The sequence below is a fragment of the Onychostruthus taczanowskii genome, unplaced genomic scaffold (assembly GCF_017590055.1).
Source record: "Onychostruthus taczanowskii isolate IOZ18803 unplaced genomic scaffold, ASM1759005v1 scaffold53, whole genome shotgun sequence".
Lineage (NCBI taxonomy): Eukaryota > Metazoa > Chordata > Aves > Passeriformes > Passeridae > Onychostruthus > Onychostruthus taczanowskii.
Genome location: NW_024502902.1, coordinates 2,603,091 through 2,628,434, shown reverse-complemented (window position 1 = coordinate 2,628,434; position 25,344 = coordinate 2,603,091). Strand labels below are relative to the sequence as shown.

Below are 25,344 nucleotides of genomic sequence, written 5' to 3'. Positions count from 1 at the left end.
TCCTCCTGTGTTCTCATTCCTTTCCCTCAATACTTCTACAATACTCTAGAGGCACTTCTGAATCCAGCTGACCTCTGGCTGTCTTTACTCATCCTTCTAGCTGAGTTTGCATCGGGGAAAATTCCCCTTCAGTTATGCTGTCTCTTTGCCTGAGCTCTGACACGTTCTCTCTCTTAAAACTCAAAATTAGGGTGACCCTTTCCCACAGAAACCCTCTCTGGTGCTGGCCAGGCAGCAGATCAGAGCGTAGGGCAGACTCTTGTGCCACAAGTGCTCAGAAGAGGTGGTGGCAATTTGACAGAGCCACTTCTCACCTTCTCCCCAGCGAGCTGCCCAGTGCGCCCGTAAAATAAATGGCAAGTTGGAGAGGTGTTGGCACCGAGGCTTTGTTTGTGATGTGCTGCTTTTCCAAATTCCCATGAAATGTCGAGGAAGGGTGTACTCTAATGCTGCTTCCTTTAACCTTTTGCTCGCTCTTGGCTGTAAGGAGTGAAGTCCCATGTTTGTGTTTCAACATGTTTGTAGCGGTGCCGTTCAGCCAGGGGAGAGGGGGTGGTGGTATTATGGTTTGGCTTGGCTTTGTTTTCCTTTCCAAAGATGGGCCCAACGTAGAAGAAGGCAGGGAAAAGTTGAATTGAGAAAAGATAGCTTTTGCGGTTAGGGTGCACGACCGGCAGTCAGCAGACGCAGGTTCTATTTCTGGCACCGCAGCAAAACTTCCTGATGTCGCTGGGCAAGGCAGCTCACGCATCCCCACCTCGCCTCGCCTCCCGCCCGCCAAGCAGCGAGCGCTCCCGCCCTCGCTGGCCCCCCGGGGCGCGGCGAGAGATGCTGAGGGGGCGGCTCTGCCTCGGCCCCGCGGCATCCTCGGGGGCACCGCCTGGCCCGGCATCGCCACCGCAGCCCGCTCCCTAAGGCACCCCGGCCCTGCGCGCCCGCCGGCCCCATCCGCGGGGCTCNGGCGGCCCGGGGGGGCGGGCGGGCGCGCCGGGGGAGGAGACAGGCGGTGAGGGCGGCACAAAAGGGGCTGCTGCAGCCCTGCCCGGTGCTGCCGGCGGGGCTCGGCTCGCCGCGGCTCCGCAGCGCAGCGCATCCTTTCCCGCGGCCGGGAGGAGCTGCCGGGCCGCTCCGCGGCGGAGAAGGAGAAGGCGGCGGAAGGCGGTGGGGGGCTGCGGGCTCCGGGCTCGCCTCTCGCCTCGCCGCGGCCGGCGCCGAGCCATGCCGGCCTCGCCCCGCCGGCGGCCCGGCGGGCACCGACACTGCGCCGGCCGGGGGTGAGTGAGCGAGCGGGCAGCGGGGCTGGGGCGGCGGGCAGAGCACGGCCCGGGGGAGCCGCCCCGGGGCTGCGGGCAGCGGCGGCGGGACCCCCATCGGTCCGTCCCCCCCGCCGCTGTCGCCACCTGCAAGTTGTGCCTCGGCCCGGGGGTGCGGCGTCATCCCCTGCGAGCGCTGCCGGAGAGGCTTCCCCCACCGAGCCCCCACCTTCGCGCTCCTTATTTATTTATATTAGTGCTATTTTTTTATTCTCTCTTTCCCCCCCTCCCCACCCCCCCATAATCCCGGCATCCCCTGCTAGGGAGCATCGGCTGTGGGGAGGAGGGAGGTGATGCTGCCAGCCCCCTACCCGCAGCGGAGGGCTCGCCGGGGATGGAGGCACCCTCCCTCCGGCCGGGGCACTGCAGCGAAGGCCCATCTGCTGCCCGGGCTCGGCTTGCGAGGAGGGCACGGGCTGGGGATGCGTGCCAAGCCTGCAGCAAGCGAGAAGGAGTAACAGGAGTGCGTGCGTGGGAGGGAAAACATCCATACAAATAAATGTGTGTCGTCCAGCGTCCCCTGTGCCCTGCTGTGTCTCCATGTCAGATGGCTGCAGTTCCCCTCTTCGGGGCTGGCCGCAGAGGGACGCGGGCGCCCAAGTTCTCCCCACTGGTGCGGGGCTCTCGGTTGTTTGTGGGCTGGAAGAGCTGTATGTCCTACCGGAGTGACACAGGCTGCTGTACCTCAGCCCTTGCGAGAGTTTTGCTCCCTGGGCGAGCGTGACAAGGTTGATGGGGTGCACGGCATCTGCTGCAGCTCTGGAGTTCCTCAGGCAGCTCAGGGAGGGAGGGAGCGTGGCGCGGGATGGAGAGAGGCTTCTCTCAGTGCCTCAGCTCGTGGTTTTCCTTCGGGGATTTCCACATGCTGTGTTTCCTCGAGCCGCGCCTGGGTCGCACGGGAACCCCGCCTATTTCCCAGAAATTATGCTGGGGTCTTGCTATTCTCCTTTGCACCCTAGGGCAGAACGTCGGGTCAGGAGCATGCCTGCCCTGTCTCCAGAGCGTAGTGTGGGTGCTGAGCACCTCTCCTCCTGCAGAACAAGCTCTCCAGTTAATTCCAAATCTCTCTTCTTGAGTGGGAAGTTCAAGCCTGTGAAAACACTCAGTGGCATCCCTGCTAACAAATACGATTTGAGTCACCAGGAACCCCCAAACCTGTGCAAACTGAATTTCAAATTCCTGCATACTCTTGCCCCTGTGTCCCTCACCTTGGCAGGGTGTGAGTCAGCAGGAACTTTTCAAGTTCCTTCCCCAAAGGGTGTCTCTTGTGCTCTGTGGGTCCCTCCTGCAGCAGTGGTGTTTTAAGTCCCGCTGGCACCTGTGATTTAGGAAGCATTTGCTAGTTCGTGTTGCTGCAGCCTGGCTGCTGCCAACTTCTCAGAGAAGGGCAGAAATCAAGCAGGATGTACCATTCTTTGCTTGGCCCTCAGGCAGTGGAGAGACATCTCTGAGGGGAGGAAGAACTATAGGTGTCCCTACACTCCAGCAAACCTCCAGCTTCTAAAGCTGCCCTAAACACAGCTCTAGCACCTTGTTTCAGCCCCGGTAGTAGTGCTGGGAGCATGTCCTCCAAGCTAGAGTGGGAGAAGAGCAGTCCTTTGAGCTATTCCTTGGGTGGGAGTCTCCAGCCTATAAAACAAGCATTGAATGAAAGCCATTGCAAACTGCAGAAGAGGAGTGAAGCTGTGGCTCTTCTACTGTGTGTAGTAAAAGTCCCTCAAAGATTTACAGCTCTTCTACTCTCTCAGGGGATTTTAGAGTAGGGGTAAGAAATCCACTGCATAGCATTCCTCCCTCGAGGACTCAGTTATACCTGCATAGGTTGTTTGTTAATGCCCTGGATATGGCAATTATATCCTTAGGAGAAGGGATGGACTCAGGCTAGCTGCAGGTGTGTTTTCTCGCCCAGTTCCTAATTTGGTGGCATGACTGCTGCTTTTTGTCTAGTATACTTTTGGTGCTAGGTGCTGCTGTGGCTCACCTCCATTGGAAGTGCTCTCCACACTCTTGTTTCCGAAGTGGTTTTGGTGGCTGAGTTGCCTTCCTGCGTTCCTCCCTCCCTGAAAATGCTGGTAAGATTGGAAAAAAGTTGCCTGTTCAGCACGCAGGGATTGTCTTAGCAAGGAGGTCAAGAAGAGCAGGTGGAAAATAGTGTACTTGCAGGAATGTTAGCTTCAGCAGATGCTCACAGCTATGCACTTACCTGGAGCGCTTGTGCCCAACGTGTCACAGGGGTAGCTGGTCTTGTGGCTTGCTGGGGCTGCATGGTGAGCACAGATCCTGTTGAACCTTGGCCAGGCACATGGCAGACACAGACACACTTGCTGTGTTTACCTGAGGAGCGTACCTGTGAGGTTTGTGTACTTGTGGGCTTCCTGTGTGTGCCTTGTGTTTACCTTTCTCCTCCTTCTCCCACGCACATCTGCCTAGGTGCAGTGTGACACTGGGGCTTGCCAGATTGGTGTAACATGCTTACTGCATGCCTTTGAGGGATGCTCTTGTGACAAATGTGGGTGGCTGCTTGCTGGGTGCGTGTAGCAATGCACGTGGGTCCTGCTGGATGCACTTATCATGGAACGCAGGCACTTCTGCTGATTTTTATGGCTGCAATAAATGTAGGGCATGTAAGCAGCCATGGGTATGGCAATTATTCAGGGCAGTGCACTTAGATGTTGTTGTGCAAGTTCAGTACATGAAGGGCACCTTAGGCTAGACAAGTTTCCCTCTGTCCCTCCCTTGCTTTGACCTGTCAGCAAACAGAGATAAACCCTGTCTCCTAGAAGGGTTTATAGCTGAGTTTTCAGCTTGCTGTGTCTGAGCTTCCTCTTCTCTTGAGAACAGCATCTTTAAGGTGCACCTGCTATCACAAATTGACACCCCTACACCCCCCAGCCTCTGTGCTGGATCATAAAGGTGGAGGAAGGAAGTGAGTGAGGGAGTTTGGTGATGGATAGATGGGCCAAGATGGGGCAGCATTCGTTCCTAACGGCCGATTAGGTTTTAGGTGGGGTTAGTTGCTCTAAAATGAGCCCTTTGTACATTGTTGGAGTCTGTGACCCAATCAGTGGGATGTAGCTGGAGGAGGTGGTGCTAACGAAGACTGGTACAGCTGTCAGTAACTCTGTCAGAGAGGAGGGCGTACTGGCTGGCACAAGAGATGCCTTCATGACTTTAGGTCAGTGGAGGTGCCTCAAAGGGCTGGTTCATGTTACCAGCTCTGACTACAGAAGCAGAAAAGTGTGGGTAGTTGTGCTACCAAGTGTTTTCTGCTACTGTCACCCATCAGTTCTGCACAAAAGCTCAGGCTGCACTTCACTAGCACAAAATGCCATCAGGACACTACAATGAAACATTACAGTGGGATCTGAAATTTGGGGAATGTAGGCACATGGGGCAGTGCAATCTGGGGAGATGTAGGGAGAGTCTTAGGAGTGCCTGCTGTTGCCCGTCGTGGATGTGCTTGGAAAGGTGGTGACGTATCTGCAGTGCACACGTGAACCGTGCTGGCAAGTCAGTGATGCAGGCTGGCCTTGAGGAGCTGTGACAGAGCTGCATCGAGGGGCCAAGCCTGGCGTTGTGGGCAGTTCTGGGTTGGGTTTGGGATGCTTTGATAGCATTGGATGAGTCCTTGCATTTCTTGCAAGGACTGGGCTGTGCCACAGCAGCAGGGCTGGGTGGGGTGCCAGGACCAGCTGCTTGTGCCAGGGGCCACGGCAGAGTTGCTGTCACAGAGCTGGTGAGTTCCCCCTTCTCTGGGGGAAGGTGAAGAGAAATGCTATGTGCTGGAGCAGTGGTGTAGGATTTACAAAAGCACTCTATGCCTGCATCCCTGTGGAATAAACTCCAGCTAGCTGCATATCTGAGGAAGGCAGAAACATTATTTGCTTCCCTTTCTTTTTACTTCTTTGTGTTCCTTGGCATGCAGACTATTTACTTCCCGAAGCTCTTCCTGAAGTACAACAGGTACCTCCTGCTCTTCAGACCTCTGAACACCTGTAGCAGGGTGGGTGTATTTTTGTGCTCAGAAACTTGCTCAGTAGAGCTGATAGGTGAAAGGGAGTGCAGCACTGCACCTGGAGGTTTCATCAGGCAGGCTGAGGGGAGCTGGCTGCCTTACGAAGGGCATGGGCTTGTTCTAGAGCTGTGATTTTGGAAGTGATTATTACCTGTTTTAGAACAGCAAGAGTTACGTGGGTAGCTCGCTGCTGAGGCCTTGGCCTTTTGTACCGAGGTAACGCCCCTAGCTGAACAGGCAGCTTGATGACCACAGCTAAGGTTCCTTGTTCCCCACCAAGGGGAGTGCCCAGGTCTGTATTGAAATAGGCTTTTTCCAAAACATCAGCTGTGGCTGTGGGTTATGGCCACACTGAGCATTGCCAGAAGTCTTTTTCAGCCTGTAATGCTCAAATTACAAGCAGGAGGAGAGGTGAGGAGAGGTGGATGTGGCTGACCGGAAGAGAGAAAAGCAGAGGGGGCTTCTCCTCTTTCTGGGGATCATCTCTGTCTTGCATTTTGGCAGAATTTCTCTCCAAAGACCTTGAAGCAACCTGTTAAGCTTCTTTTAATTAGGTAAGCCCTTACCCAGAGTAGAAAAGTCTCTTGTATTTCCCACACAGGGAAACTGAGGCATGGAGCAAGGCTGTGCTGTGCCCAGTGGCAAACACAGGGCTTGTCAGGAGAGCAGCAAGCAAAGTGCCACGCTTCCTGTACTTGCTTTGCTGCTGGCTGTCTTGGAAATCCTGGAGAACAGCTGGGTGTGGGTGCTGAGCCAGAGGTTATCGATAGCTGTCTAGTCATCACTTGGGTTCTGCAGCCTTTTTCACTATAGATATCACCTCCTTGATCTGCTGCCTAATCTATAATCCCAGCTCCCTGCTGCCTTTCCCTCAGAGAATTGTTCTCCCCTTGCTGTGTAAATCTGTACAGGTTGGGGTTAGCAGGCAGACTCAAACTCCATGTTCCCTTCAAGGCTTCAGGGTAATTTTTATCTTGGGGTAGTGCTGCATGTCTCTTGCATGAGGGCAAAGCTGTGGCAGGCAGGTTTGGAGCACAGCTGAGAGCCTGATGCAAATCAGCCCCGCTGCAGAGCGGCTCGCAGCTGTGACACCTGTGAGCTGAGCACAGGTATCCCCTGGCTTGGCGTGCGGATGCGGAACGGGACAGAAAGCCAGGGACACGGCGTGGCCAAGAGTCGTGAAAGGGAGTCTTTCTCCTAGATGCTGAGCCCTTTAAGAAGGGGAAGGTAGGCTAGAGCCCTGAGGTTTTAAGCTGGTTGTGCTGAGGCTGAAGAAAGGGCTACGGTAGTGCTTTCAGTTCTTCCTTCCTCTAACACAGACACTTCTAGCTGGGCAGCAGGGAAAATGAGGAGGATGGAGGCCTGTGCAGGCTGAGCACGTTGGGCACGGACAGATCTTGGAGGCTGCAGCTGCTAGGAAAGGTAGGGTGTGGAAGAAGGATTTGGCTGTAGGCGCTGAGAGTGCGTGGTGCTCACTGCGTGTGAGGAAGCTGTGTTTTTGTGGAGCTTGTGGCGTGAGGGCTGGCTCTGAGGCAGAGCGAAGGGCAGGGTAAATGAGGAGAGCAGTGCCCTGGAGTGATCAGCGTGAGCTGCACTCTGTTGCTTAATGACCCCATTTCCAAGGGAAACTTTGGACGCGCTGATATTCAGGATCTCCCGAAGGCAGAAGATTGGGGCAGCAGAACTGACCGCATTTCTCTCTGCTTTCAGCTTGGCTTTCCTTGTGTATTATTTGTGTTAGCAAAACTCTTATTTCTTTACCACTCCAGAGTTTTTTTTTTTTGTTCCCTTTTCTCCTTCCCACCTGCCCCAGCAGTCCTTTCTTCCCTGCCTCACTGTGCCAATGCTGTCCAGCTGCAGCTTTTGCCAGCTAATCCGATCCATGGAGGCAAGACTTACTGAGCAGCCTTGCTTGAAGGGGACACGATTTTCTACATTTGCTCCTGGGGCCATGTGAGGTCTCTGGAGAAGAGGTGGATTAAAGGAGCTGCTGTTCCCCCATCAGCCCTGTGTCCCCAAATAGCTCCTCTTGTGCTGTTGCTTGGTGCGGGCCTGGCTGTGAGCAAGTGGCCGGTGTGCTCTCAGTTATGTGCCATTGGCACAAGGCCTCTGTGGCCTCAGAATCCCTATCTAGCAGCAACTTCTGGAGAAGGGTTGACCACACCTGCATTCAGCTTGGCCGGGGGTACGACGGGATTGCTTTTGCATAATTTAGCAGTCTCTTGAATTATTTATAGTGCAGTGGTGCTCTGGAACAGAGTCTTCCCGCTTCCCGTGAGCACTGGGGGGGAGGGAAGGGGAGTTTGTCAGGCATCCAGAGTCTATCACTTAGTGATGAGGAAGTGCTGTGGGCTTCCTTTCTGCTTGTGTTTGTTTGCATATGGCTTTGTGCAGCTGAACTGCCCTGAAAATGCAATTCTGGTTTCTGTATCATTAAGGTGTGTGATACTGCTGAGCGTTTCTGTGGCTTGGGATTGTGTGAGAGGTTCCCGAGTTCAGAGCCTTGTCTTTGCAGTAAAGAGCATGTGTCGAGCTGGAGACAATGAATCTGGTGCTTGGATTTGGTCCCTCACTCAATTACAGTGCTGGAATCTTCTGGACTGTTCTCTAAAATATTTAGATGCTTGAAAGCATTTTTCTTCTTTCAAAGGGCCATCTTGTCTTGCCAAAGTGTTTTTTTAGATGTGTCATGACATGGTCCATTGGACTTTGCACAAGATCATCGGCACCTGAGCACTGGGTAGACCAGGTGGTTGAGTAGCAAACCGTGCAGCTGAAATTCCCATCACTTCTCAGTGATTAAACTCTGAAGAGAAGCTGACTGGGGCAGTTTGTTACAGGCTCTTGCAGCAGTGGAACATCATGAAGATGAGCTGGGTAGGCGAGCTGTGTATGAGCTTAAGGCCTTTTGTCCCTCTGCCTCACTGTGGCAGGTTGCTGCACCACACGGGTGGGCTCTCCTGCTTCTGCCCTGCTTGTCCTGTTGACTTCAGCGTAACCACAGCTCCTCTCCTGCACTGCACGTCCTTCTTGTTCATAACTGATTTTCATAATGTAGACATAAATTCTGTCTTTCTCCTTTCCTTCCTTTTTGACCTGTTTGTCGCAGCTGATTTCTCAGAAACACAGTTCAATATAAATGTTTGTGTTAGACCTGAAAGGGGAGGAAGAGGGCTGAGGGTGGAGGAAGAAAGAAACTGTGTTCAAGTGATTGTGGTAGTAAACTGCTCTGTCTGTTGTGCAGAAATGCTCAGCTTCTCTGTTTTTATTTGCACGGTGTTCTCTTGTGGCTTTTGCATTTGGGGCAAAGTTGGACAGGTGATCACTGTATGTTCCCTGGACAAGCTGTGCTGCCCCATCTTGCCCTGGCCTGGTTCTTGGTCTCATCAGCCTGAAAAGAGCCCATTCTTTCATCAGATTGTTTTACCTCTTGTCAGGGGCATCACCATCTGGCTAAAACCAAAATTCCTCCTCATCTTTCTTAAGAAATAAGGCAACCTAAAGGAAGAATGTGAAGACAAGTGATCCCCAAATCTGTGTGATGTCCAGGATGGCATTTTATTTTGCTGATGAAGACAAACTTTCTCCTTCTTTCCCCGTAGACCTGTTCCTAGTTCTTTCTGCTTGGATTAATCTGGAGATCAGGGTACTGCTTTGCTTAGTGAAAGGGAATGTTTGTGCAGAAGCAGAAAACATATTGTTGAGACCCAGGCCTGCTGCAATGCCTGTAAACAAGGTCCAGTTGTCTGTGGGAGGCAGAAGAGAGATTTATGTGACCCTGAGTTAAGTGCATTAGGAAGCTTTTGATTTCATTCTGGGAAACTGCCCCTTTTCGTGGTACCATATGCCTGTTACCGGAGTAGAGCTGTGACTGCAGAATTGATTCGTGGGGATTTAATCCAAGGGGCTGCAATGCTGCAGTCAGAAGGATAACATAAGCAGGAGGTTGTCTCTGCAAGCCAGAGCCCCTGAGCTCTTGCCCTTTGTCCACTCCAGAGGTGGGAGTCTGGGCTGACTTACTCCTGCCTCGGGGCAAGGCACTGAAGAGCTCTCTGCCTATCAGCCCTTTCTTCCCGAAAATAATAACAAAGTGAAGTGGCAGCGGGGGATCCAGGCACAACTGTGTCGAGGTCTTGCCTAAGTCTTGAAAGAGGAAATGAGGAACAAAGGCAGAAGAGACAAATAAATAAGGGTCTGTTCGTGGTCCAAGAAAAATTCCCATGGGCTTGTGTAACATTCTCGGGAAGATGTGACACTCCCTGGGCTGGAGTTAGTTTTGAGAAATGAAACGAAAGGGGGGAGAAAAAGGCGAGAGAGTGAGCAGCGGGGGTTGGGGAAGGGGAGGAGAGAAGGAGGGAGAGACATCCTAGAGAAACCTCTCTGCATGGAGTCAGGTTTCTGCGTTTGTTCCTGGTGAAGAGGGGTTAATGCTCTTTGCATGGGATTGGCCGGTCACCAGACATTCAGAGTAGAGGGCGATCCGGGGGCTGCCAAGCAGGACCCCTGTGGCCTGAAAAGGAGGGGAGGAGGGGAAGGAAGAGGCTCTTCCAAACAGTAATAGATCGGCTACTGTGGGAAAGTGAGCACACTGCCAAACCCCAAGTAGTTGGTGATGGATGGGGGAGGAAGGAGGGTGGGGATGGAGGGCCAGCTCTTCTCCTGGCCACTAGGATCTTGCTGCTATTCCTTGGCCTCTCTTTATTTATTGTCTTCCTGGGGTTTAATTATTCTGCTCCTTGATCCATCTTGGAGAGCCTTTATCCTGGGCATGCACAAACAACTGCCACCCGCTTCAAAAATAGCCGGAGTTAATGTGGTTTCTCCTGCCTGCGTGGGTCTGTGCGCTTCACCCATCACCATGGCATCAAGTGTTTCTTGCCTCTTTCTTCTTTTAAGTACCTTGCTCTGGGCTGACAGGGCACAACTTCACCTTCCTCTGGGCTCTGCAACCTGCATCTCCCTGTTGCTTGGGCTGTCACACAGTCGCTGCTTTGCTTTGCGCAGGGTTTGTGTGCCTGATCTGGTGTGTCTGCCACGTGCTCTTCACCTGTGGACCTGCAGGTCTGAGGGTAATCTGGACTGTTCATCTTGGAGCTGTTCTCAGGATTTGTGGCTTGTACTCTACTTGCCTGACCTGCATGGAGTGCCTGCCAGGATCTGCACTGAAAGCAGTTGCCTGCTGCTGCTGGTTCTTCCACTTCCTTCCTTGAGATGTGCTCCTTCTCTGATGCTGCTGGGAAGAATTAGTGAGCTCATGGTGGTTGAATGGGGGCCTTGTTGGAGATTTGGTTAGATGAACAGCACCTACAGTCCTGTAATTTTGAGTGTCTGAGGATGTATCTACATCTATGTGTTTTGATCAAAAAGTGAACTGGTGAAATAATTTAGAAAGTTTCTGCTGGTCATCTGCTTGTTCCCATGCCTAGGCATTTTCTTCAAGTTTATTTTTAACCCAGTTAGATCTGCTGCTGGTATGGCTGTAAAAGCAGACTTTCATGTGATTGACAACTTGAATTCATACAACTGACAACTGAGGGATGCGGAAGCTGTGATGGTGGTGTGTGAGGGGGGAGAACCTCTGGCACAAAAGCCTGTGTTGTCACATGCCTCACTTGAAGTCTCTGAAAGCATGATTTGGTTTTGACCTGTCCCTCTTTGCAAGGCACCAAAACTAGCAGGGAGACCTTGCATACTTGTTTGATTACCCCGTGGTCTGTCTGAAGACATAAACAGCTTTTTTGTGTAGTGTTGTCCCTTTTCCCTTTCCTGTTCCTCATGATGGAGTATGTAAGACAGCAGAAGACCTAACCAGCTCTGTTTTGCAGTGACTGACTGCTGTGCAGTTGCAGCAGTGAGCAGCAGCAGCCCCGTGTTTGTCTGGGAGAAGGGCCTGGCATCCTGGGGGAGTGCAATGAGCAGTGCCTCAGCTTGCCCTCTGATGTGCAGAGAGGCCCAGCCTTGGAGCCAAGTGGTGACGTGAGCTTCCAGGCCATCACAGCAGACCTTGTGGAAGCAGATGTTTTGAGGAGGCAATAAGCAGGGCTGAGGAAAGAGTCCCTCCAGGATATCAGGCATAAGTGAGGGAGAGAGGTGCTGCTTCTTCTACAGCGGAGAGAGCGTTCAGACTAGCGACGCTAAGAAATTGAAGGTGCAGCTTCTGAGAACCTCTGAAGGATTAGAGTGTGCAGAAGTATCTCTGAAGCAGTGGAAATTCCTGTGGTGAGACTGGATTTAGCTGGAGAGAGAAGATTAGGTACAAGGGAGCCCAGCATATCTGAAGGATACTGAGAAGAATATTTGATTGATTCCAGTGGAGTTGGAAATCTAGCATAGTTTCCTTTAGTATGCAGTACTGCACCCTTGTGACGTCCAAGTACTTCTTGGATAAAATTAAATTGGTGTCTTGTAGGCCATTACTGGATTTCACTAGAGTTTTGTAGTCTTTTCGGAGATCTTCTTTTAAATTGGGGGTTGGAGAATTATATAATTATGCTGCTATTAGTAATATGGTAGCTACAGTAAGAACAGTCTGTTTGAGTGGGGGGTTTTATAATGGACTCTGAAGGTGTTCAGATGTTAGTCTGTTCTGCTGACTTCTGGAAGACCAGTCTTGAGACAAAATCCTTCTCCAGGTCCCATGTGTTCTGTGAGGAGGGTTAAGAGCTGCTTTGTCCCACAGTGTGCATCTTCCTTGCTGTGACTGGAGATGTAGCATATGAAATAACCAAGGCTTAGTCCACTGAAGGGCAGGACAAGACACTTGAGAGAACAGTTGAAACAATGAAGGTCCATGGGAGGTGTGGATTCTGAACATACTGCTTGCAGAGGTGAAGAGGTGAGCAAATACAGCACTTAAAAAGCTGGAGGCTTTGTGTTGCATCCATCTTAGTTTCTGTGTGCAGCAGGTAGTAGCTGCTAGTGTGGAGCACTTGGGTCTCCTAGAGGAATGCATAAAAGAGATACTTGGTTGGTTTTTTGACTGTAGGCGCTGCAGGTTTGTTGAGACTTTAGCAAGGTCTTGCACACAGTCTGGAGGCTTGTGGTTGGCGTGTACATCATGTGCCTGCCTTTCTGGGGAATGGGAAGGCAATGCCTTTTTGTGCTGTGCTGTCACCCTTCCCTGGCCAACCTCAAACCTTAGTTTTGTGTAGATTCACCCTTTAGCTCTCCGTTTTCCTCAGTCTGGTTTTCTTTCTGACTTGACGAGTCCTGTTAGTGGTGGGCGGATGGCAGCTCTGGGAGGCAAATGGGAGTCACAGTGGCACGCTGTGGAGCGGTTACCTTACCACTCTTCTCACCTGTCTGCAGAAATGGAGGGAAGGTGCTTAGGACAGAACCTTGCTGTCCCTCAGCCTGACCTTGCCTTGAGAGTGCCCATGCTGGATGGCTTGATCCAGCTGTTTGGGCTGGCACCGAGTCAGTGGCACCTTGTGGTCAGTTGCCTCGAGGCTGCAAAGGAAACACACAGAGTGTGAGGTATTGCTGTTTTGCATTAGTGCTGTGGGCAGCAGCTCTTGATGAAGGACACGGAAGAATGTTTTATTCTGTCCTTGGAACTTGCAGGGAAGCTGATATGGACCTGCTTACATTGAAACCACCTTGTGCTGTGGCTGCCAGAGCTTCTTGCTGACGTCCTTGTAGCTTGCAGTCCCTGAAAACACCGTGGCATCCTTCATGTGAGAGATGCTGAGCCCTAGCTAACTTCTGGTACATCCTTCTCAGATTTTCCTGCAATGTAGGATAATTTTCTTTTCCTACCCTTAAGCAAAGTGCAGTCCTGCTGTGCCTGAGCTTGTTTTAGTTGTTGACAAATACTGTTGTATGGTTTCTTCTTCTGTGGATGTTTGCAGGACAAAAGTAACTTGAGATTTTTAGAGTGTTGAGGTATTGTGGCTCTGATGCCTGCTTGGTCCTATGCTTGAGGATGGCAAGTAGACCTAGTACTCCAGAAATTTGGAGCCTGTTGCATTTGTCTCTAGCTGGAGCAGGGAGTTGGGCCCTCTGTGTGGAGTGGGGGGTGGAAGTCATACTGAGTTTTTAATCTGCCATGTGAAAGTGATTCTAATTTGAATTGCTGCTTTGTGTTGAAGTGTCTGAGTGATCTGCAAAGATGTTACTACATGGGTGTTATCCCATAACTTTAGGCAGAGGAGATGAGCAATATGGTATCAGGGGAAAACCAGGAGCTTCTGCTCTGACTTGTTCTCCACAGCTGCGTTTTCCCTGTAACCATGGGAGAGGTCTAAGGAGACTTGAGTCCCATGCCCTAACAAGATGGGGTAAACAAGCCTATATCCAGCAGCCTGTTGTGTGGCCTCTTGCCAGTGTTCTCCAGAAGAGAACACTGGGGCTGGTGAACTGCCAGCTCTTATCGGTGCATATCTTTCTCTCTGGATTCTTGAAAAATAAGTATATTATTTCAGGATGGTATAAATCAACTGGTCACTAAAATGGTAACAGGTGCCTGGGGATAACTCACATGCATAACACTTCTAGCTTTTCTCATTTTTTGAAAGCACTTGCCCTGCATGGTAGAGACAGAACTTCAAGCAAGGAAATATCAAAGGGATCCCTTACAAAAAGAAGCTTTCAGCTTGTCTCTCCAGGACTGTGTGTTGCTGAAGCAGTCTATAACTGTGCACTCCCTAAAGAGCTTTGTCTTAATGGAGCTGACTGTCCATACTACTTCAGGCTTTTTCTTCTACTTGAACATTAAAGCTCTTCTTGCTGCTGACAGCAACTTGATCACTCTCCCGGAGATCAAGTTGACTTTTTTTTCCCCTTCCTCAGTCAACACTGTCACAAGGGAAATACCTCTTCTTGCTCTTTTCTGTGTTCCTGGTCACTGATGGCTGCTTTGTGTTGGAGCAGCTGGGCTCTTCTGTGACAAACTGGGATGTCTCCCTGACTGGTGCCTCCTTTCTCATTTCCACCACATGTAAATGTTTTGGATGGGTAGGGTGGGGAATCCTCCCTTGCTGGCCTTTGTCTCCAACTAGCTTCCACCAGACATGTCTTTCACTGCAGGGCTGATCAGAGGATATGGGAAGGGATACATGATTGATGGTATTTAGTGTCTTGGCTCACCCAAGGGTGCATGAGTGTTCTCCACTCCCTGGCAGAAGAATCCCTGGCATGTGAGAATGAAGGTGGTTCCCAGAGAAGAGATTTTGAAAAGGACACACCTTGCTTCTTTGCTTCCCCTCTTCCAGGAGGGGTTAGGAATGGGTTTATGTTCCCACTCCCTAACAAAACCAGCTGAGCAGTGAAAATTGCCTCCTGGGCCGTGGAGCAGCAGAGGGTACTGCAGGGCCAGCTGGCTTGGCAGAGCAGCCGGGGAGGGCTGTGCACACCAGCCCTGCCCGCAGTCTGTTGTGGCCGTGGCTGAAGAGCTGCAGAGCCACATGCTGAGCCTGACAGATACTGATGTGTGCTAATGTCAAGTGAGGAAAATATGCTTTGCTTCCTAAAACCATGCGTCCTGCTATGCTGACATGGTGTGCTACGTCTCAGAAAGCAGAGCAGTTTGTTGAATGTCAAGAGTTACGGCTTTTTGTCTGGGAATTCACTGTGGCATGCAGAGCACCACAGCCATCTGAGAAGGTGATGTGCCTTGTGTGATTCCTTCAGCACTTGCCTTCAGCCCTGGGCTGGCCCAGAGGATGCTGGTTGCCCTGCATTTGTGTGTCCTGTAGGAATTGGAGCGAAACCAGCATTATCTGGCAGTCATTGGGATTGCTGTATTGGAGCAGGTCAGCTGTTCATCTTGCCCCGGTTTCAGCATCTGAGGGAGCAGCCTGATGTCTGGAAGTAATGCCTTGGAGAGGTCACAGGACACCTGACTGGAGAAAGCTGTACTCATTTACCAGTGAGGGACACTTTCTGCTGACAGTCAGTCACTGCTAATTTAGTAGGGGTTTGGCTTCCTTGTGCTCTTCTCTTCCCCACACTTCAAGAAAGACTAAAAACTGGTGATGTGCAAGGAAAAGGCGCTGAATATTCCTCTGCTTTACGAGTGATCCTGCTGCTTCTGCAAGACATTAACAGAGCCTCAAGAAAAAAAGGATCATGGATAGAAACAGATGCTCATGGTGTTTTCTGCTGCCCCTTGTTTTGCTCCCTTGAAGAAAGCTTGACAGCAAGCCCCAAGATGATCTTTTATGGCTTTTAACAGAAGAATATCCAGCCCCTTACTGGCTGGGCCACTACAAAGGTGATGTCCAGAGCCAGCACCCTGCCCTGCCGCTGACTTGTGTTGTGGCAAAGTATATCAAAACCCCTACTAAACATTAACCAATAGAATCAAGCTCTCTTTCCTTTTTCCTTGTTTATTTTTCTTTCAATTTTTTCCCCTCCCATGGCCATGCTGTAACTTTTCCACCAGCTTCAGGCTTGCAGTCCTTCAGTCAGACCTTAATCCAGGACTCCTTGCCCTGCCACCTGAGCACTGGGGACAGTGTCAGGGGATGGTGACTTCCACTAAAAAAGTGACTGCCAAGTGTCCAGAAACGCTTTGTTGAGTTGTAAGGTACAACTGTGGGCAGCCCCTCTACCAAAGTCCATGTCGGAGCCATCCGTAGAAAGCCAGATAGGTTTTCCTTTGGGCAGTTGCCATCTGTCTAAATGCTTTGTGGCTTTTCACTTTAGTATTGAATTGTCCTCAAGTTACTCAGTAAACACACTTCACTGTATTTTACCTAATGGCCTCTGAAGTGGCGGGAGCTGGTTGGGTTCTTCTTCCCTCTGCCCCCACACCTGCCCACGTGTGGGGCAGCTCCCCCATGACCCCCAGGAGCAGGGACTGCCTCCAGTGAAGGCGTTGCTGGCGCCGCTGTGAGCCAGGTGGAACCTTTATAACTGATGGTGCCGCTCGGGAACTTTGGCCCTGGCAGGGAGACGGTGCCAGGGAGAGAACCACCAGAATGGAGCATGTGGAGGAGGTGAAGTGGTATGTGTCACATGTGTGGGGATCTCTGCCTTTGTCTATCACTTCAGGAAGGGTGTCATGCTCCAGGACAGCCTCTGCCTTGAAAAGTACTTTTGGGTGACCTTTCTCCCATGCCCACTTTTGCCCTAACTTGCCTTTCCCTGAACAGCAGGTGGTGAACACCTTTTCTACTTTTCCTTGGTGAAGCACTGTGTGAGATTAGTTTTTTCTTTTTTTTTTTCCTTTGGTCCTTTTTCTGAATTGTAGTCTTCAATCACTTCTCTGCTTGACAGCAGCTCTATGTTCTCTGCCTGGGCTGGAGGAGGGGGAGGTGGTGGAGGGGAGGATGAAGGCAATGTTTCATGTTGTTTGGAGGGAAGGGCTCTGCACCGCTGGCTTCCTCCTGGCCTGACGTGGATCCATCATGATGGCACAGTATTACCGGCAGAGACAGCTAGGCATTTATTTTTGTCACCTTGATCCAGATGTGGAAAAACCTCAGCATCTGGTCCACAGAAAGTGAAAAGCAAATGGCAACATATGGAGATACAGTGGACTTGAGAATCACAGGTGGGAGAAGAGTAAATGTGACAGGATCTTAATTTTATTTTTGTTTTCCTGTCCTCCATGTGAACTTGGGTAGTATTTCCTAAGAACAAAGGTGTTTTTTTAGGGTGTGTGTTGTACAAACACTGTAAAGATCTAGAGAGTGTAGGCTGCCTCTGGCAGTCTGACTAATGATCTCAGTCCTTTAAAACTGCCTCTCTTGCACTGGTCATGTTTCAACCATGCCCCCCCAACTCTCTCACCCTTCCTGCTCTTTTCATTTTCTCCCAACCCTCTGGTGATGCACCTCTGAGGAGGTTTACATTCATTTAATTTCCATCAGTGAATAGGGGCAAATCTGCCAAGTGCGGTGAGTTCACTAGATCATGAATTCCTGTTATTCTGGATTTCCTGTCTTTCTACCCCATTGCCAGTGCCTTTCTTGTCCTTGTGGATTTATGAGACTGATCTAGCAGTGGTTCAGCTTGGTGTAACACAGCTGAAGCAAAAGGCCCACTGAAGATGGCAGGGGGTGGGAGTGTAGTTCTTGCAGTCAAGTCTGTAAAGATGCATGCTGAATTTGGACCAGCATTCCTGCCTTCCCCAACCTGTTTTCCTAACAGTGGTAAATTTTCTGCACTTCAGTGACTGTTGAATGTGACTTTCCTTTTCGTGGCTCTTCCACAGGATGAAGATGAGACGCCATAAACTCTTTCTGACTCTCTGCATGGCTGGTCTCTGCCTCATCTCCTTCTTGCACTTCCTCAAGGCCCTTTCCTATGTCACCTTCCCCAGGGAGCTGGCTTCGCTTAGTCCCAACCTCGTCTCCAGCTTCTTCTGGAACAATGCCCCCGTCACGCCTCAGGTCAGCCCTGAGCCAGGGGCTGCAGAGTTCCTCCGCACACCCCTGTACTCCCACTCCCCCTTGCTCCAGCCCCTGTCTCCCAGCAGAGCCAGCGAAGAGCTGCACAAGGTTGAGTTTGTGCTGCCAGAAGACTCAACGGAATACTTTGTCCGTACCAAAGCCGGTGGCGTTTGCTTTAAGCCAGGCACCAAGGTGTTGGAGAAGCCACCCGTGGGAGGTCGGCAGGAGGAGCGAGCGGATGGCGCAGCCTCCGGGCGGCCGGCTCGGAAGCCGCTGAGCGCCAGCGGAGCCAAGCGGCGCAAGTGGGTGGAATGTGTGTGTCTGCCAGGCTGGCACGGCCCCAGCTGTGGGGTCCCCACCGTGGTCCAGTACTCCAACCTGCCCACCAAGGACCGCCTCGTGCCACGGGAGATCCCCCGGCGGGTAATCAATGCCATCAACGTCAACCACGAGTTTGACCTGCTGGATGTCCGCTTCCATGAGCTGGGAGACGTGGTGGATGCTTTCGTGGTGTGCGAGTCCAACTTCACAGCCTACGGAGAGCCGCGGCCCCTCAAGTTCCGCGAGATGCTCCTCAACGGCTCCTTTGACTATATCCGCCACAAGGTGCTCTACGTTTTCCTGGACCACTTCCCCCCCGGTGGCCGCCAGGACGGCTGGATTGCTGACGACTACCTGCGCACCTTCCTCACCCGGGATGGCATCTCCCGCCTCCGCAACCTGCGCCCGGACGACGTCTTCATCATCGATGATGCTGATGAGATCCCAGCTCGCGATGGCGTGCTCTTCCTCAAGCTCTACGACGGCTGGACAGAGCCCTTCGCCTTTCACATGCGCAAGTCGCTCTATGGCTTCTTCTGGAAGCAACCAGGCACCTTGGAGGTGGTCTCGGGCTGCACCATGGGAATGCTCCAGGCTGTCTATGCTACCGACGGGATACGTTTGCGGCGCCGTGAGTACTACACCATGCCTGGGTTTCGGCAGTATGAGAACAGCACAGGACACATCCTGGTGCAGTGGTCGCTGGGCAGCCCCCTCCACTTTGCTGGCTGGCACTGCTCCTGGTGTTTCACCCCAGAGGGGATCTACTTCAAACTGGTGTCAGCCCAGAACGGGGACTTTCCCCGCTGGGGTGACTATGAGGATAAACGAGACCTCAATTATATCCGGGAGCTGATCCGGACTGGTGGCTGGTTTGATGGTACTATGCAGGAGTATCCCCCTGCTGACCCCAAGGAGCAGATGTATGCTCCCAAGTACCTGCTCAAGAACTACCAGCGGTTCCGCTACTTGTTGGAGAACCCCTACCGAAAGGCGGAGGGTGCTGGGTGAGGCCACCGAGGCCCGGGTTTGGGTGGGAAATCAGAACTTCACCACAAAGGGAATGAGTCGGGTGTTTTCGTCTGTTCTTTTTCTTCTTTTGTTTCCTTTGTTTATGGGCAGGGTGTGCTGTTTTTCTGAAGTCTCTGCCCTCCCTCAGTTCCTGTTCTTCCCTTCATCCCAGGATGATGCCTGGGAACCCAAATTCCTCAGTCACAGGAAGGGAGGCCTGGACAGGAGGAAGAGAGATGTTGAGGACCTGCTCTTTAAGTAGCATAAAGACTTCCTTGCATCTTCTGAGCCTCTCCTGCTGGCTGCAGAGAATCTCTGCAGCCAGCTGGCAGATTTTTCCTCTGGGGGAGGCTGAGAGGATCCCATGGGGAGAGAGGGCAGCTGTTCCCATCCACCCTCATCCTTTGTGGATTGGAGCAAGCATAGATGCAAGCCTGGGCTATTCAGTGAGCATGTGAGTCAGCAGGCACAAACTCTTGAGTGGTTGTGTGTGCAGATGTGTGTCACTGGCATTTTTTGGATGAGTGAATGTGCAAAAGCATCTCAGTATGCTTTTTTTTTTCTTTTTTTTTTTCCTTTGAATACTGCTATATTCAAAGGATATTTTGGGGAAGGGAAATCCTTTGCTTCCAAGCTGTCCTTCTCAAGATGCAGCCCCTTGCACAGGCTTAATGCATTCTGTCCTGGGTTGGATCTTGCCCCAGTACTCTACCTGTCCTGGAGCAGATAGATAGGAAGCAGAGGAGAAAGCTGGGTTTGAGGGTTTTTTCTGCTCATTTTTCCCCCTGCCCCCACAACACTGCATGGACTTGTCCTACAAAGCCAAAGCATCTTCCCTGCAGTACATGCTTCTGTTGGGGCTGGGATAAGCTGTGGGGGACTCAGTCAGATGGTGGGAGTGTACGTTTGCAAGTGCATGGTTGCCTGTGTGCATGAGTGCTCACATGCATGGGTTTGGTGTGCACCTGGGTGTTTATTACCAGTACTGGGGGGGAGGAAGACACAGTGGGGCTTGCCTGTGTGTGCTTGCAGGAAATGGTGGGATCCAGAAGCTGTGATCTCAAGTGTTGGCATGGATGATTTCTTGGGCAATTCACAGGAGAGGAGCAGGGATAGCATTGGATCTGCATAGCAGTGCTACACTTGTGGGACTGTTGCACGCCTCTCTGGCTGCCTCCAGACTCCACAGGCTGTGCCAGTAGCAGGGCTGCTGCTTACATGTGCTGGCTATTCCTTCTTACCATGGGTTAATAAAAGAGAGAAGAGGAAGGGTAAAATTCTGATTGTTGTGGGCAAACAAAGCCTGTCGAGGCACAGGATCCATCTGTCTGCCCTTAGGGTGTGAGGGGACTCATGAAGAAACCAGCCATGGGCCAATTCTTCCTGGGGCCAAGAGGCTGTTTGGGGACCATAGTGCAATCCAGAGTGTGTGCAGCCCACACCTGCAGCCTGGGCCATGCAGACAAGACCATGGAGAGGAAAAGGGGTTTAGGAGTGTGCTAGCTGCAGCTGGTTGGGCTGGTGTCTGCTCAGGCATGGGCAGTGAGGATCTGGCCTGCTGTTGTATTGGATTGTTCAGCTCACTGAGGAGGCAGAATCCTGTCTCCACCCTTACCACCACCCTTCCTTAGCAGATGGCTTGACATGGTGCCCAGAGCCTGGGTCGTAGTGGGCAGAGGGTGAAAATTGTAATGAACTTGCTCTCTTAGCCTTGCAGTGGAAAGACTGACTCATGTTCCAAGCAGAAATCGTGGAGAAGGATAATTGGGAAGGCGTTGGCACAAAGAAGTGTGGCCCTTCTGGCCAGCTGTTCTGAAGCAGGAGGGCTTTTATTGCCCTTAACTCCATCAGGCTTCCATGGTCCTGTGTTGCCCAGTATGTGCCACCCTTGTGCTTCATTCCTACCTATGTCTCTCTCTTTTTTCCTTCCTAGTCTCGTCTCTAGAGAAGAGAAAACTGTCATCAAAAACAACTTGCTTGCTTAATAAGGCAGAGACTGGAATAAAAAGAAGATGAATGTCTTTTTCTGATCAAATGGAGGTGCAGTTCGCCTTAGCTCCTTCCACATGTTTTGTGTCATAATGCCTTCTTAGAAGAACTGAAGCAACCTCTTTTTTGTTATAATTTTTGGTTTCTTTAAAGTCACTGTTCTCAGTTCTTTTGTGTCTTCCCCACAGGCAGAGAAACCCCTTTGGGAACTGGGTGGACAGACAAACTTTGCTAGGAGAATGCTTTTCCCCCAAAGGGAAGCTGTGGCTTTTTTAAGTCCAGACTTATTGATGTAGCTGGAGAAACTCCTGTCACAGTCATGGGATTCTGGTGCTGAGCAACTGTGTGGAGGTCTTAGGTGTAGAGAGATGGTAGAGAAATGGGGCCCCAGCTGAGAAAGGAGGAGCCTGCATTGAGCAAGATGAAAGCCACAGCACTGAGGATGCAGCATGGGCAGAAGATGCTTTCCCCAGGGACAGCTGGAGGAGAGCAGGTGTGTTAGCTCATGCAATTCAGCAGCAGCACAGTGTGGAAGGAAGAAGCCAATTTCTCATTTTTACTCTGAGGGGGGAGCCTGAGGTCTGCTCTTGGACCTTTTGGCTTTGCTTTGTCTCAGTGATGATAACACAAGGTCAGTGCCAGGCTTTGCTGGAGGCAGAGGAGAAGGGCCAGCCAGTCTTTGCGTGGGTGCTTTGGCAGCACCAGAGCCCCACTTCAGCAGGAGCTGAAGTTCACATGTGCTGAGGCTGCACCTCCTTATCTCCCACAGTGGGAGCAGCCTTTCCTCTGATATCAGCCCTTCCCATGCACAACCATCCTTGGGGATTTTTAGTGCACAGCAGTCACGTTTTCAGTGTTGAGGTGTGGCCCTTGTCTCTTGGGAGTTTAATAAGCCCACAGCTGCAGTATCTGCTTCTCCCATTCCTGAACTACAGCCTGTTGCTTTCTCTCCTCCATTATTTGCTCCACCATTCTCCTCTTCTCCCTCTGATTTGTGTCTCCCTTCTGCTCCCTTGGGCTGGAGAAGGTGTTGCTGGAAAAGGAATGCTGGGGCTCTTGTGCAGAACTCCTGCCCCGCCTGCCTCCTGGACTTACTCACTTCCTTATTCTTAGGAAATTAAATTGAAACCAGACTTCTGTTGTAGTGGGAGGAAGGGGCTTTACAGATGAAATGCATTCTTTATTGTTTCTCTTTCTCAAGAATTGTTTAAGCATTTTTTTGATTTAAGGCCAAACCAGTCAATGTTTGTCTAATTTGTCTGGCTAACCCTGTGTTTATTATCCTTAGGGAGCTAGAATGCTTGTCATTAAAAATCTTCCTTCTTGTCCCTGGAGGGAACAGACTACTAAGCTGGCTTTCACACAGTGATTTTCCAAGGTGGTGGCTTGCCCTCTGCTCAGCCTTGCCTGTGCTGCCTGCTGGGACCTCTGCAGCCAGCTCGGTTTGGGACAGCCACCCTTCCAGGCAGCTGCCACAAGAGGGAAGTCAAAAGTATGTGCGTGTGTGAGGTGGTGAGAGGCAAAGCAGGAGGCAGGCTTGTGTCAGATCCTTGTTTCCCAGTGCTGGACTCTGAGGTAAGCACTGAAGCTCCTTCATCTTATCTGAACCAAGTTCTGAGATTTGAGAAGGGAAAGACCAAGAACCTTGTGCTGACACTGGGCTGGAACTACCAGAGCCTGATGTCTGTGGGTTGTTGCAGCCCATGGGGCAGTGGGCAGTGAATCCTGCTGTCTCTTGGACCAAACTGTCCAGTGGATGGAGGGAATGCATCACCAGCCTTTTCCTGCAGCCCTCTTCAGCCTTGTGCTTTTTTGTCCCCAAAACCTTCTTTACCTTCAGATTGGTAAAAAGTGGGGCCAGGAAATAAGTGAATAAGTGTGTGGCACACCCAAGCCTTGCATTTCTTTCTGTCTGACTGTGCTTCCCACTAGAAAGAGATTGTGTGCTTATGCATGGCTTTGGACTGGAGAATGCCTCTTCCTCTTTTGCCCCAAGGGAAAGGAAGGACATGGGGTTTGCACCTGCAGCAGGTGAGCTTGCTGAAGCAGAGGGGACTCTAGGGCAGGTTAGACCTATTTGCCCATCTGGGAGTAATGCCACACCCAAGTGACAGAAAAGACACGGTGAGTTTGTGCCTGTGGTTGGTATGGAGGATGACATGCTCGAGCCCACTCTTGCTGTTGCTTTCTCTGATCCCTGTGTCCTGCTGAGGTGCTGTGGTTGTGCTGCCCAGGCCAACCTACTCTGTGTCTCTGTGACAGATAAACAAGGAAACCGAGATGGCATGGAGGGAGAGTGTCAGAGCAGAATGGGTGTTCATTCCCCTCTGCCTGCCTTGCTGTTTCCTTGTGGGGTGGTGTCTGTTCCCCTCCTCGGTGTCCCGGGGCTGTGTCCCAGCTCCTGCCGGCAATCCCTGTGGCTGCTATGCCTCTGCACTGTGAAGACGCGTGTCCAGGGTCGCTCCTGGTTCCATTGGTGAGCACTGCTGGTGAAGAGGGAGGGACAGCTCGTCCTCCCTTCACTGACCTCGAACCTTGGTGAGAAAGGAGGGAAGTGAGTGGGAGAATGGATCCTGTACCCCTCCATCATTGTGTTCTCTCTACCCTTCCTAATCCCCTCCTTTCTGATTCTGAGACATTGGACAAACTTACTCCTGTTATGGAATGGGAAGGGGAGCTGGAGGGTAAGGGGGTGGCAGGAGGGGCTCAGATCCAGCACTGAGAAAGAAGAACTGTTTCTAATGCAATACACTGACATTTTAAAGCTTTGGGCACTACAGGTAATGGATTAAGAAGGGATCTGAAATACTTAAAGAATTCAGACAGCTGTTTTTTCCTGCCTGTGCGGATGATGATGCAGTATCATCCTGGAGGTGGTCCAGCAGCACTTCTGAGCCTGGGGTCCACCTGGACCTGCTGCTGGTGTTGCTCCTGGAGGGGCTCCAGGACATCCTGCTTTGGAAAAAGAATGCGTGGACTTGCCAAAAACTAAAAAGAAAAGAAAAAATAAGAGCATCTGCAAAGCTCCTTTCAACTCTGTAATTTATAAACAGCAAGTAATAATGAACTTTTTGTAAGGATAAATCAAATGTACATTCTGAAATCATTTTCTCTGTAAATGGTTGGATTTCATTTCACCCTTAAAGGGATGCTTAAAAGGAGGAGATAATAATAAAAATTTTAAAAAAAATTTACAAAGTATGAAAAGAAACCAAGATGTGTGTGACAGCTTTTATTTCTGATTGCCTGGCCAAGGGGGCTGCTTGGAAAACGGAGTGGGGGAGCTTCCTATCTTGGCAGAACACTGTTCCCAAGAAGAGAGATGGAAGGGGAACCTAGCTGGTCTGGGGAGGGATTCCTGATTTTGAAGGTCCCGTCAGAGCTAATCTGCTCCTTAGGCGAGTATGAACGTGTGAAGGCACATGAGTGGGGAACGATGGCTGCTACGTGGCTCTCAGAAGAGCTAGTGGATGTGGGAACTGGCATCATCTCATAAAATGTCCCTTGACACCATCTTTGCTCCTTTGGATGCATCCATTTTTCCAAGTAAAGCCTTGGAAACCCAGAGCCCCAAATTAAACCTCCCCACTGCAAAAATGCCTCTCTGGTGGCTGACTTTTGGCACGGTGCACGAGAGAACATGACCTCCTTGTTTTGGTTTATTTTTAAACCTGTCTGCTGTAGTTTTGGCTGTTCCCATTTCTTGGTATCAAAGCCTGGTCCTGCTCTGAATCCTCCTAACCATCTGGCCTCTGCAGTGCTTTTGGCAAGGGCCTTTTGCAAGCTCATGTGCCACCTACAGCTATTTAATTTTTTACCTTTTAAAGTGTCTTATGCTTCAGGTTCATTCCTGATTCCGTTTAGAGATAGTGACTGTAAGCATCATAGGTTATTTTCCTCATAATTACTAGCTCCAGTGCCTTTCCTCATCTTCCTTTCATCCATACCAGTCTAATGTTCTCAATTCTCCTTTGTGGAAGGGTGTCATCAAACTAGAGGCTTGTGTTGTGCATTGCTGAATGCAATTCTGCTGCTTCCATCTCTGGAACAAAGGGCGTGAAAGAAACCTGCCACTCACAATTAACAATTAAAATTTTCTATTTAGAATTTTCAGCATTCTTAGTGATCACTGTATTTTTGTGCCTGAACAGGGGATAATCTAAAAATAGTTGATGACCAGCATGCTTGAAATTTCAGTTTTTCAAGAGAGGAAGTATAAGTCTAAGCACAGACCAATGGCATCTTAGTGAGACAGCTTAAGAAATGAGAGTTGACTAGGTGAAAGGTTCTCCCCCATTATTTTTCTTGCCTCTAACACAAAATCTTTACTGACATTTATATTATTTTTAAAAAGTAA

General features: G+C 50.9%; 1 protein-coding gene across 1 annotated transcript; it reads left to right on the top strand.

The window, feature by feature from the left end:
* The first annotated feature begins 1,218 nt into the window (after positions 1-1,218).
* MGAT3 (beta-1,4-mannosyl-glycoprotein 4-beta-N-acetylglucosaminyltransferase) lies at positions 1,219-24,193 on the top strand. Its single transcript, XM_041416686.1, has 2 exons — positions 1,219-1,274; positions 17,489-24,193. Exons 1-2 carry the CDS (start codon positions 1,219-1,221, stop codon positions 18,996-18,998), a joined length of 1,566 nt encoding a protein of 521 aa, XP_041272620.1. The 3' UTR covers positions 18,999-24,193.
* Positions 24,194-25,344: the final 1,151 nt, after the last annotated feature.